The 13401-nt window shown below is 45.9% G+C and overlaps 1 protein-coding gene across 3 annotated transcripts in view; it reads right to left on the reverse strand.

Moving 5' to 3' along the window:
• Positions 1–13401, reverse strand: part of FOCAD (focadhesin) — an 872056-nt gene that overhangs the window by 243420 nt on the left and 615235 nt on the right. For all 3 annotated transcript variants that reach the window (XM_063914161.1, XM_063914160.1, XM_063914162.1), the window contains one exon: positions 3705–3893. In XM_063914161.1, coding sequence (XP_063770231.1) covers positions 3705–3893 — 189 coding nt within the window. The remainder of the gene's footprint in view (positions 1–3704; positions 3894–13401) is intronic.

A 13401-nucleotide genomic window follows, 5' to 3' on the forward strand; every position in this document is an offset into this window, starting at 1 on the left:
AAGAAAACGTTCTGTAGACCTGAATCCAATATGGCCCCCAAATGAACCATCCGCTGTGACGGATTCAGAGACGACTTTTCCCAATTTATGAGCCACCCGTGTATCTGTAAACAAACTACTGTCTGTTGAAGATGGCTCAAATGTAACTCCTGCGAATGTGCTAGGATTAACAGGTCGTCGAGGTATGGGAATATTCTTATCCCCTGTTTGCAGAGATAAGCTGCCATAACCACCATCATTTTGGTAAACATATGAGATGGGCTGGTGCAAAAATAATCTTTGAGGAGGCTGCCTCCTGAATGGGAACCCATACCCCTGAGATACCACCTTCTGCACCCAAGCATCCGTTGTCGACTGCTGCCATATGTGTGCAAAATGAAGGAGTCGGCCCCCAACCCTGGAGTCCTCCAGGCGGAGGCCCGTCTCTTCAGGCTGATGGTTTCTGTTCAGGCTTGGAAGCTGGCTTTCTACTAGCCCATTGCTTCCTACCACTGGCCGATCTATTGGACTGGGGTTGCTAAGACTCCTCTTTAGCTTTCGCTTTGCCTTGCCATCGAAATGGCCGAAACTTTGAACCCTTAGTCTTAGGGTTATATAACTAGCCGGAAATCTGACCCTCTTCGATTCAGCTTCCGATTCTAGAATATCAGACAATTGTTTTCCAATATAATAATATATTACCAATGAAAGGCAATGCTTCCAATTCTTTCTTGGATTCAGCATCTGCTTTCCAAGTGCGTAGCCAAACTGCTCTACGAGCGGCTACTGTCAAGGCTGATGCTTTAGAAGCAATCGTACCCATATCAATTGCTGCTTCTTCCAAATATTGGGCAGCTTGTCTTAAACGGCTTAAATGATACTCTTGCTCCCTATTAGGAGGAGGCCATTCTCTAGTTCCTCTATCCATTCGCCCATTGCCTTTGCTATCCAGGCCGAAGCCATAGCAGGTCTTACCACTGCTCCTGAGAGAGAAAATATATTTTTCAAGAAGCTATCTACCCTTCTGTCTGTGACATCATTTAATGAGGTAGATGACAGTGGTAAAGCAGATTTATGCACAAGTCGCAGTACATGTGCATCTACTTTCGGACGAACTTCTCTTTTCGAACAACCGGCAGCTGGAAATGGATAATAAGAATCCCATTTTTTCGGAATCTTATACTTTTTACTAGGCGTCGCCCAAGATTCTTCCATCATTTCCGTCAGCTCATCTGACGCTGGGAATTCAGTTTTAACTGTCTTAGTGTGTTTAAACACAGGTGCTTTAGATTTTGACACTGTTTTGGCTGATTCCTCCAAAGAGAGAACAGCCTTCATAGCATCAATAAGTTTAGCTACATCCTCTGAACTAAAACTCTGCGACTGATCATCATACGGAGTATTTGAATATACTGTATCATCATCTGTTGTATCATCTTGTGTAGTCTGCCACATAGGCACATCTGTCTTAGTCTTACCTGTCCCTTGGTTACTTGTAGAGGCTACTGGAACCAACCCGTAGGAAGGGAGCTGCATGTATGGGTTAATAGTGTAACCTAACCCCTGGGGTGGTGCTGCCGGAGTTAACCTGTCCGCTATAGAAGACAAAGTCTGTGCGAACATACTCCATGGTGGCTCTGCTGGTTGTTGAACCAATTCCTGTTTTTTACTTTGCTGAAAAGCAAAACAGTTCGCACACAACCCCTCATAAGTGACCAACTGGCCTATGCCAATTAACCCTGTTTTACAAGATAAACATGTTAGGGATGTAGGAGTGCCTGACAAATTCTCCTCGTCACTTTTGCCGCTCACAGACATGGTAATATTCTGTTTATGACTACACAATTTGTGACTGAAAATCACCTATATATAGATATATAGAAGTGAGATCATTCTGACCACAACCGTGCACCTGAATTGAGGGTCAGAACAGGACTGACGACATAAAAAAGTCAGCACACATACTAGCAGTCAGTCACATGTTAAGGCATTAAACATTGTCATATGAGAATACAACCACCATAACAACTTACAAGTAGGAAAATTGTATTTCTGTTTTTAACTGTTTTTTTTCCAAACATCACATGTAGAAACAACAGTAATATACAGGTCTCATATGCAATATGTACTAAAATTAACAATTCATACTAACAAGTAGAGAGAATTTTTAATACTGTATACCCTTCCTCCATAGAGCGGGATACAGGGAGACTCACCACATTTCCATATCCAACAAATACGCTCGCAAGACGCTGAGTGGATTCAGACGCTACTGGTGTACACTGCCGTTCTGATAACTGATGCAAGACACGGACGCTCACTAACGGACACGGACGCTCAGTGAAATGCCACGTGCATGCAGACGCTAAGGCCTGCGACTCGGTCCGGCAATCTCTAGTGTACACAACCGCGGCGTCTAAGCTGCGACCGAGTACCCTCATGGTAGCGTCTGAGACGGAAGTGAGGTCATTCAGTTCATGGACGGGAGATGCGCGGAAACTGGTCATGAACTTAGGGGAGGGGCGGCCAGGAGAGCGTCTGATTCCCCGCGTTGACTCAACCTGGTCCTGGCGCCTATGATCCCTAGAGCGTAGCGCTGTCGCACCAGAGTATGTTCGGCGCATCAACACACTGTTTGTAGTCTCCACCAATACAGTGTAGCTGTGTCCGGACCAACCTAGTAAGAGGGAATCCATAGACTTACCTTCCCCCCCATGCTCCGGCCACAGCCTGGTTACGTCTGCTGGACCTGCTAGAACATCCGACACAGACGCCCGTCGGGACAGCACTGTACCGTGAAGGTAAGCGTTGTTGCGACCCGGTGGGGAGTTGTTGGAGCGACTCTTTCTAATATGCGTTTAAGACGCTGTTAAGAAAAGTCACTCAAAAAACATAGTAAGACTATAAAAATAACATAATAAAAGCTTCAGGCTGCTTTATTAACAGCAGCCCTGTGACCATGGTCCGGCTCCTGCCGCACCAAACAAAAAACTGATTTGACGGAGTCAGTGGACGGGATTATATGGTGAAGCTTCGATGCATCCTGGGAGGCCAGAAAGCTTGTGACCGTTTGGTGCCATTTCCTCTGTCGCTCTGGCATATCTCAATGTTATCCTGTGGATAACCTGTGGACCCAGCCAGAGAAACATGTATTTCAGTGACATCACGCAGATCTTGAGGTACGTGATTGGGGCGAACACCCACCCCTATCTCCTTGAATATGGTCGGCGACTAACAATATTGTTTATTTATTCTTATCTTATGGTACCTCTAGGTCTGCTAGCATATACTTGATTTCTATGTATGCGTGACAATGGATATTCTTTAAAAGACTGCACTACATCCGGCCATTTATGTGTTGCTAAAATGGCCATCCATACCAGAACTGCGTAGCATTGCTTCAGATAAAATGTATACCTTCCATGTCCTATTTCATTCCAAAATAGCAACGAATGGTAATACTGTAATCATTATTATTACTGCCATTAGTTTCCTTCATGACCGTTTGTGAAGATGGTAACAGGAACAAATCATGAATGCAATAGAGGCAGCCCACGATTGATTGTGCGTAATGAAAAGGCACCTGCATATAGTATCTTGAATGTAAAACCCCCACAGAGACATTAGTGACTAGAGGTGAAAGTAAATAATGTCTCCCAGAAACTACAGTTCATCCAAGGTCAGTCATTTACAACTCATTTCTAGGAATTACAAAATAAGCTCACCTGCAAGTCCTGGCTTTAGGCCGGGCTGTTTGTTCTTCTCATACATTTTTAGCATGAAACTTGGGATTCCTGCTATTGTTTTGCCCTGGTCAGATCTTATAGTTCCGCCCCGGAGGGCGTTATGATAAATACCGCGCGGCATACACGTCATCTCCTGCTTCACCAACGATGACAGGAACTCTTCAAATGCTGAAAACATTAATAGTTGCACGATGTTCGTAAATAGATGACAAGAACTGTGCCACCACACTGCTCTCCTAGCCCTTTCTGGCCTACTGAATTTCTGCATTTAAATCAGTATTAGCAGCTGGGAAAGATACTGCTTCATAGTAATAGGGTTGCACCTTATACTGGACCAAAGGCGTAACTAGGGTTTTCGGAGACCAGGGCAAGATGAAGAGTGCCCCCCCCCCCCCCCCCAAAAAAAAAACCCCACCAAAAGTAGTATGTGCGCTTGCGGCGAAAAAATGGCCGTGCAAACACATCAGAAGGGATGTGGGCATGCACCAGAAGGGGTGTGGCCACTGAAAATGCCCCACAGAGCCAGTTACATTGCCCCACAGTGCCAGATACAATGCCCCGCAAGTGCCCGTTACATTGCCCCACAGTGCCCGTTACATTGCCAGATACATGCCCCACAGTGCCAGATACATGCCCCACAGTGCCAGTTACATTGCCCCACAGTGCCAGTTACAATGCCCCACAGTGCCAGTTACAATGCCCCACAGTGCCAGATACATGCCCCACAGTGCCAGTTACATTGCCCCACAGTGCCAGTTACATTGCCCCACAGTGCCATTTACATTGCCCCACAGTGCCAGTTACAATGCCCCACAGTGTCAGTTACAATGCCCCACAGTGCCAGATACATGCCCCATAGTGCCAGTTACATTGCCCCACTGTGCCAGTTACATGCCCCACTGTGCCTGCCCCTCGGCTCATTCACAGTTTCTTCCCGTTCCGTGGCTGTGCTATGTGAGGGGAGGAGAGCGCCTCTCCTGCCCCTCACCGCTCCAGGTCTCCGGCGGCGGCTATGTGGCGCCGATTCGCTAGCCAATCAGAGCCCGCGGACCGGCAGCCAATCAGGAGCCGGTCCGCAAGCTCTGATTGGCTAACGCCGCCGGAGACGGGACACACGCAGTGCTGCTGGCAGCGGCGGGGAGGGGAGGGAGAGACGCTGCGCTCTCCTCCCCTCACATTGCGGCGTGACGGGGGCGAGTGGGGCATGATGCCCTGGCCGCCGCCGGCGGCGCCCCCCCTCTGCTGGGCCTGCCAAGGTGCCCAGAGCACGTAACCCACTCGCCCTACCCTAGTTACGCCTCTGTACTGGACTTATTATATTGTTTTCATTAGCGGTTTTAAATGAATCTGAAATTGTTGCCTGGCCTCTGTTGACATGACAGTTAGGTAGTGCACTTTTATTTACAGGTTACTTCTCTTGCTTTTATTCCCCCTTGATTGCTTTGGTAACATTATTTTGTTTTTGTTTTTCTTAATGTACTGTTTTCTTTATATGTGATGTTTCTGTTTTGGGAATGTTGGCATTCAAAATGTATGAAATGTATTCGACATACAGCTGTCTTACCTGAGGTTACTCCTTTCTGTTGTCAGTAAGTTCCCAACCTAAGACATCTCCCCCTGTCTGTATGGACTGTCATTTATTGAGACAAGACTGTAAAGTTGTTTTCCCTTTTTGTATGTTTCATAAAACAAATAAAAATACTCAATGAAAAAAATAAATATCTGAAATTAAATTAAATGCAGGAAAATTGGCTGTGGTCTTTGCCGATGCATTCACCTCATTCTTATGTTGTATCCACAATGTAAGGCTTTCCTCACTCGCTGCAATTATCTCAGTAGAACCTGTGAGATCGTCACAGTATAGGAATCAAAGTTATATATACCGTTATGGTAAGAAGTTACCGTTGATAACGGAATTTCTCCTATGTCCACAGGTATCCACAGGATAACATTGGGATATGCCGGAGCGACAGCGGAAATGGCACCAAATAGTCACGAGCTTTCTGGCCTCCCAGGATGCATCGGGCTCATCCATATAATCCCGCCCACCGACTCAGTCAAATCAGTTGTTTTCACAGCAATTAGGCAGGAGCATCATGTAGAACCCTATTCAGGCGATAAGAACACACATGTACACCCTTTCATACAAGAGGGGAGAGGTTTAGTGATTGTAAAGATCCTCAAATCAGGTGCGTCAGGGTGGGATCCCTGTGGATATAGGAGAAATTAGTTCTTACCATAACGGTACATATCTCCGGCTGGGTCCACAGGTTATCCACAGGATAACATTGGGATTCCCAAAGCCATTATTAGTGGTGGGGACACTCCTGATTAGCCAGGAGAACCTTTCACCCGAATTCCGCGTCATGAGAGGCAAAAGTATCCAAGGCATAATGTCTAATGAATGTGTTAATGAAAGACCATGTGGCTGCCTTACAAATCTGTTCTGCTGAAGCACCATGTTGTGCTGCCCATGAAGGACCAATCCTACGTGTAGAGTGCGCAGAGACATTAGCCGGAGCAGGGAGATCAGCATGAGAATATGCTTCTGAAATCGTCATTCAAAGCCATCTTGCTAGCGTCTGTTTAGTAGCAGGCCATCCTCTTTTGTGAAATCCGTAGAGGATGAAGAGAGAATCTGTCTTTCTAATGGCACTAGTACGATCTACATAAATTCTTAATGCACGGACTACGTCCAGCGACGCTTCTCCCGCAGAAAGTCCCGATACCTGAAAAGCCGGGACTACAATTTCTTCGTTCAGGTGAAACTTTGAAACCACCTTGGAAGATAACCAGATTTAGTTCTGAGAACTGCTTTATCTGGATAAAAGATCAAAAAAGGAGACTTACATGACAGTGCTCCTAAATCTGACACTCTTCTAGCTGACGCCATAGTCAGTAGAAAGAGAACTTTAGCCGTCAACCATTTAAGATCTGCTCTCTTAAGTGGTTCAAACAGAGCCCCCTGAAGGATTTTAAGAACTAGATTTAAATCCCAGGGTACTGCAGGAGGAACAAACTGTGGTTGAATGTGCAACATTCCCTGAAAAAAAGTACGCACATCCTGTAGGTTAGCAATCTTTTTCTGAAATTATATAGTTAATGCTGATACTTGAACTCTCAAGGAAGCCACCTTTAAACCCTTATCCATTCCTGCTTGGAGGAAATCCAAAATCCTGGATACTTTAAAAGATCTTGGATCCGTACCTCTTTCGCTACACCAATGAATATAGGCTTGCCATATTCAGTTATAAATACGAGCTGAAGAAGGCATTTTTGCTCTAAGCATGGTTTGAATTACCTGTTGTGAAAATCCTCTTGATTTTAGGATAGCGGTTTCAACAGCCACGCCGTCAAAGACAGCCGTTCCAGGTGGCTGTGATAACAAGGCCCCTGCATTAGTAGATCTGGACGGTAAGGAAGCAGAATTGGAGCTTCCACGGACATCCTTAGTAGATCTATGTACCAATGCCTTCAGGGCCAGGCTGGAGCTATTAGAATTATGGCTCCCTTTGCTTGCTTTATTTTCCTCACTACCCTGGGTAACAGGGAGATTGGAGGAAACAGATATGTCAGATGAAATTCCCATTTCACTGACAATGCCGGAAGATGGAGTTCTGACCATCTTAGTATGTGAGTTACTTCCTCCATCAATCTTTTGCTGTGAGTTCCTCCCTGATGGTTGAGGTACGCTACTGCTGTTGCATTGTCTGAATGGATCTGAACTGGTCTTCCTTGCAGAATGTCCTTTGCTTGAACCAGAGCCATATATATGGCCCTTATTTCCAACAGATTTATTGGCAGGCAACTTTCCCTTGTAGTCCATTTTCCCTGGAACCAGAAATTTTCGAACACTGCTCCCCAGCCTTGAAGACTGGCATCCGTTGTCAGTACTTGCCAATCTGCTATCCAAAAGGGTCTCCCCTTGTCTAGATGGTCCGTCTGTAGCCACCAGGCTAGTGACCTTTTTATGTTTACTGGAAGCTTTATCATCTGTCTTTTTATTGTCTGATGTTTTCCATTCCATCTGGTTAGAATGAGGTGCTGTAGCGGTCTGGAGTGGAATTGTGCATATTCTACCATGTCGAATGTTGACACCATCAGACCCATCACTCGCATCGCTGTATGGACTGATACTGTCTGACTGTGCAACAATTCCTGAATCATTATCTGCAGCTTGGATATCTTTTTCCCAGGTAAGATTATCCTTTGTAGACTTGAATCCAATATGGCCCCCAAGTGAACGATCCGTTGTGATGGACTCAGAGACGACTTTTCCCAATTTATGAGCCATCCGTGTTTTTGTAGACAAGCTATTGTTTGTTGGAGATGGCCCAAGAGTAACTTCTGGGATTGAGCCAGGATTAAAAGATCGTCGAGGTATGGAAAAATTCTTATCCTCTGCTTGCGGAGATAAGCTGCCATAACCACCATAATTTTGGTAAATACCCTGGGGGCTGTTGCTAGCCTAAAGGGCAAAGCCTGGAACTGAAAATGTTGCTGGAGGATGGCAAACCTGAGGTAACACTGATGGGACCGTGCTATGGTCACGTGCAGGTAAGCATCCTGTACATCCAGAGATACCATGTAATCTCCTGGTTCCATGGCCAAAACTATGGAGCGTAATGTCTCCATGTGAAACTTTGGAACCCAAACGTATTCGTTTAACTTCTTGAGATTGAGAATTGGTCGGAATGATCCATTTGGCTTCTGAATCAAAAATAGGTTGGAGTAAAATTCCCGTCCCCTTTGTGTCAGGGGTACTGGGATAATTACCCCAGACTGAAGCAATTTCTGAACTGCTTCCTGCAGAGCTCTGGCCTTCGACTCTATACGAGACGGGCTGGTGCAAAAAAAAACCTTTGAGGAGGCTGCTTCTTGAAAGGGAAACCATAACCAAGAGATACCACCTTCTGCACCTAAGCATCTGTCGTCGACTGCTGCCATATGTGTGCAAAGTGAAGGAGTCGGCCCCCAACCCTTGAATCCTTCAGGCGGAGGCCCGCACCCTCAAACTGATGGCTTCTGCTCTGGTTTGGAAGCTGCCCGTCTATTGGCCCATTGCTTCCTACCCCTAGCTGATTTATTGTACTGGGGTTGGTTAGAATCTTCCTTTTCTTTTGCTCTACCTTGCCATCGAAATGGGACAACATTTTTAACCCCCCCGGTTTAGGGTTATAACTAGCAGGAAACCTGACCTTTTTGGATTCAGCTTCCGATTCCAGAATATCGGTCAATTGCTTTCCGAACAGAATATTACCAGCGAAAGGCAACGCTTCCAGAGCTTTCTTGGATTCTGCATCCGCTTTCCAAGTACGTAGCAAAATTGCTCTACGAGCGGCTACCGTTAAGGCTGATGCTTTAGAAGCAATCGTACCCATATCAATTGCTGCTTCTTCCAAATATTGCGCAGCTTGTTTTCTATGGCCTAGATGAGACTCCTGTTCCCTGGTAGGTGCGGAGAGGCCACTCTCTATTTCCTCCGCCCATTCTACCATTGATTTTGCCATCCAGGCTGAAGCCATAGCTGGCCTTACAACAGCCCCTGACAGAGAAAAAATGTTTTTCAAGAAACCATCTACTCTTCTATCTGTGACATCATTCAGTGAAGTAGAGGGTAAAGGAAAAAAAGATTTTCGCACAAGTCGCACGACATGTGCATCTACTTTAAGAGGAACTTCTCTTTTAGAACAGTCCTCAGCCGGAAAAGGATAGTAAGAATCCCACTTTTTCGGAATTCTATATTTTTTATTGGGTGTAGCCCAAGGTTCTTCCTTGATTTCCGTCAGATCTTCTGACCCTGGAAACTCAATCCTAAATGCTTTTGGACGTTTAAACACAGGTGCGTTAGATTGTTATTGCATTGGCTGATTCTTCCAGAGACAGAACAGCCTTCATAACATTAATAAGCTCAGCTATATCCTCAGAGCTGAAACCCTCCGACTGGTCGTCATATGGGGAATTTGAAAACACAGTATCCTCATCTGTTGTATCGTCTTGTGTAGTCTGTAACATAGATGTATCTACCCTGGCTTCACTAGCCTGCTTACTTGTTGAAGATGCTGGAATTAACCCACAAGAAGGAAGCTGCATGTAAGGTTTAATAGTGTATTCTACTCCCGGGTGTGGCACCACAGGTGCTAATCTGTCAGCTATTGTAGACAAAGTCTGTGCAAACACACCCCATGGTGGGTCTACTGGTTGCAGAACCTGTCTTTTATTTTGCACATAACCCGTCATAAGTTAGATACTGGGCTAACACCCCTACTTTACAAGATAGACATGTTAAGGGTGTAGGAGTCCCTGATAAAGTATCCTCGTCACTTTTGCCGCTCATAGACATGGTAAATAATCTGTTTATACAATATACTACACTCTCTGTGACTGAGATCACTTATATAAATATAAAAGTGATATCAATCTGACCACAACCCGAGCACCCGAATTGAGGTTCAGAAACAATGGCGACAAACATATAAAAGTCAGCAATCACACTAGCAGTCAGTCTCATGTTAAATATTAGCAATTGTCATATGAGTATATAATCAACCACAAAATTACTAGTCCAGTATGTAGGAGTACAATTTACTGTTTCTGTTTTTAAACAGCTATTTTAATAAGTTTTTCAGTCAAATAATGCAGAAAACCACAGTACTGTACAGGCCTCATATGCACTGTGTACCAAAATTAACTATTCATACTACACAGTAGATATTATTTTAGTAATGTATAACCCTTACTTAGTAGCGTGGGATACAGGGAGACTCACCCCACTTCCAGGATCGATCAATATGCTCAGAAAACGCTGAGTGGATTAAGATGCTACTAGTGTACACTGCCGCTCCGGTAACTGATAAGAGACACAGACGCTCCGAGAACGATGAGTGTATGCAGATGCTCCTGTCTGCAACCCGGTCTCGGCGGCAACTCTAATGTACACAACCGCAGCGGCCTAAGCTGCGACTGAGTACCCTCGTGGTAGCGTCTGAGACGGAAGTGAGGTCATCAGTTCATGGATGGGAGACGCACGGAGACTGGCCATGAACTGTGGGGAGGGGCGACCAGGAGAGCGTCTGACTCCCCCTGCTGACATAAACTCTAGGGATCACAGCCTCAACCTAGTCCTGGCACCTATGATCCCTAAAGCATAGCGCTGAAGCACTTAAGAGTTGTGGCGCGTCAGCCACTGTTGGTGGTCTCCTCCAATACAGTCCGGCTGTGTGCGGAATCCCCTAGTAAGTGGAACCGATGCCTTACCTTCTCGCCATGCTCCGGCCACAGCCTGGTAACGTCTGCTGGACCTGCTAGAACATCCAACACAGACGCCCGTCGAGACAGCACTAATACCCGGAGTTAAGCGTTGTTGCGACTCGGTGGAGAGTTGTTGTAGCGACTCTAACTAGCATGCGTTTAAGACGCTGTTAAGAAAGATCACTCAAAACATAGTAAGACTATAAAAATAAAATAATAAAAGCTTAGGGCTACCGTAACAGTAGCACTGTGACCATGGTCCGGCTCCTGCCGCACCAAACAAAAAACAGATTTTACTGAGTCGGTGGGCGGGATTATATGGATGAGCCCGATGCATCCTGGGAGGCCAGAAAGCTCGTGACTATTTGGTGCCATTTCCGCTGTCGCTCCGGCATATCCCAATGTTACCCTGTGGATAACATGTGGACCCAGCCGGAGAAATACTGATAATTCCTTACTAACCATTCCGTATATATCCCTTCCCAACATGCACAAACAGCGTCAACAGCTTTGAGAGTTTCAGATTTTAAAATGAATACTGATTAATCAGAACGGTTAAGCCTTTAATATCTCGCAAACCCAAACACTATTTACTCAAAATTTCCTTTTCTGGTGGCAGTCATATGTAATTATATTAGAAATTTGGGGGTGGTTTATTGTAGTCACAATGTTACCAAACTATATGATCAGGTGTAGTATTTTAGGGAGCACCCCTTACAAGCATATTAGTTGGAGACTATGGTGGTCATTCAGAGTTGTTCGCTAGCTGCATTCGTTCGCTGTGCATCGATAAGGCAAAAAAACGGCACTTCTGCGCATGCGTATGCGGCACAATGCGCACGCGCGATGTACTATTACAACAAACAATGTAGTTTCACACAAGGTCTAGTGATGCTTTTCGGTCGCACTGGATGCCGCAGAGTGATTGACAGGAAAAGGGCGTTTATGGGTTTTTGCGTTTTCAGGGAGTGTTCGAAAAAACGCAGGCGTGCCAGGAAAAATAAGAATTTACTCACCGGTAATTCTATTTCTCGTAGTCCGTAGTGGATGCTGGGAACTCCGTAAGGACCATGGGGAATAGACGGGCTCCGCAGGAGACTGGGCACTCTAAAGAAAAGATTAGATACTATCTGGTGTGCACTGGCTCCTCCCTCTATGCCCCTCCTCCAGACCTCAGTTAGGGAAACTGTGCCCGGAAGAGCTGACATTACAAGGAAAGGAAATTTTGAATCCAGGGTAAGACTCATACCAGCCACACCAATCACACCGTACAACTTGTGATAACCTTACCCAGTTAACAGTATGAACAACAACTGAGCCTCACTCAACGGATGGCTCATAACAATAACCCTTAGTAAAGCAATAACTATATACACGTATTGCAGAAAGTCCGCACTTGGGACGGGCGCCCAGCATCCACTACGGACTACGAGAAATAGAATTACCGGTGAGTAAATTCTTATTTTCTCTGACGTCCTAGAGGATGCTGGGAACTCCGTAAGGACCATGGGGATTATACCAAAGCTCCCAAACGGGCGGGAGAGTGCGGATGACTCTGCAGCACCGAATGAGCAAACACAAGGTCCTCCTCAGCCAGGGTATCAAACTTGTAGAACTTTGCAAATGTGTTTGAACCCGACCAAGTAGCCGCTCGGCAAAGCTGTAAAGTCGAGACCCCTCGGGCAGCCGCCCAAGAAGAGCCCACCTTCCTTGTGGAATGGGCTTTTACTGATTTTGGATGCGGCAATCCAGCCGCAGAATGAGCCTGCTGAATCGTGCTACAGATCCAGCGGGCAATAGTTTGCTTTGAAGCAGGAGCACCCAGCTTGTTGGGGGCATGCAAGATAAACAGCGAGTCAGTCTTCCTGACTCCAGCCGTTCTGGAAACATATATTTTCAAAGCCCTGACTACGTCCAGCAACTTGGAGTCATCCAAGTCCCGAGTAGCCGCAGGCACCACAATAGGTTGGTTCAAATGAAACGAGGACACCACCTTTGGAAGAAATTGGGGACGAGTCCTCAATTCTGCCCTGTCCATATGGAAGATCAGATATGGGCTTTTACATGACAAAGCCGCCAATTCCGACACACGCCTAGCCGATGCTTAGGCCAACAGCATGACCACTTTCCACGTGAGATACTTCAGTTCCACGGTCTTAAGTGGCTCAAACCAGTGGGATTTCAGGAAATCCAACACAACGTTAAGATCCCAGGGTGCCACTGGTGGCACAAAAGGGGGCTGAATATGCAGCACTCCCTTAACAAATGTCTGAACCTCAGGCAGTGAAGCCAGTTCTTTTTGAAAGAAAATGGATAGGGCCGAAATCTGGACCTTTATGGACCCCAATTTTAGGCCCATAGTCACCCCTGACTGTAGGAAGTGCAGGAAACGACCCAGTTGGAATTCCTCAGTAGGGGCCTTCCT

This window comes from Pseudophryne corroboree, chromosome 1 (assembly GCF_028390025.1).
Source record: "Pseudophryne corroboree isolate aPseCor3 chromosome 1, aPseCor3.hap2, whole genome shotgun sequence".
Taxonomy (NCBI): Eukaryota; Metazoa; Chordata; class Amphibia; order Anura; family Myobatrachidae; genus Pseudophryne; species Pseudophryne corroboree.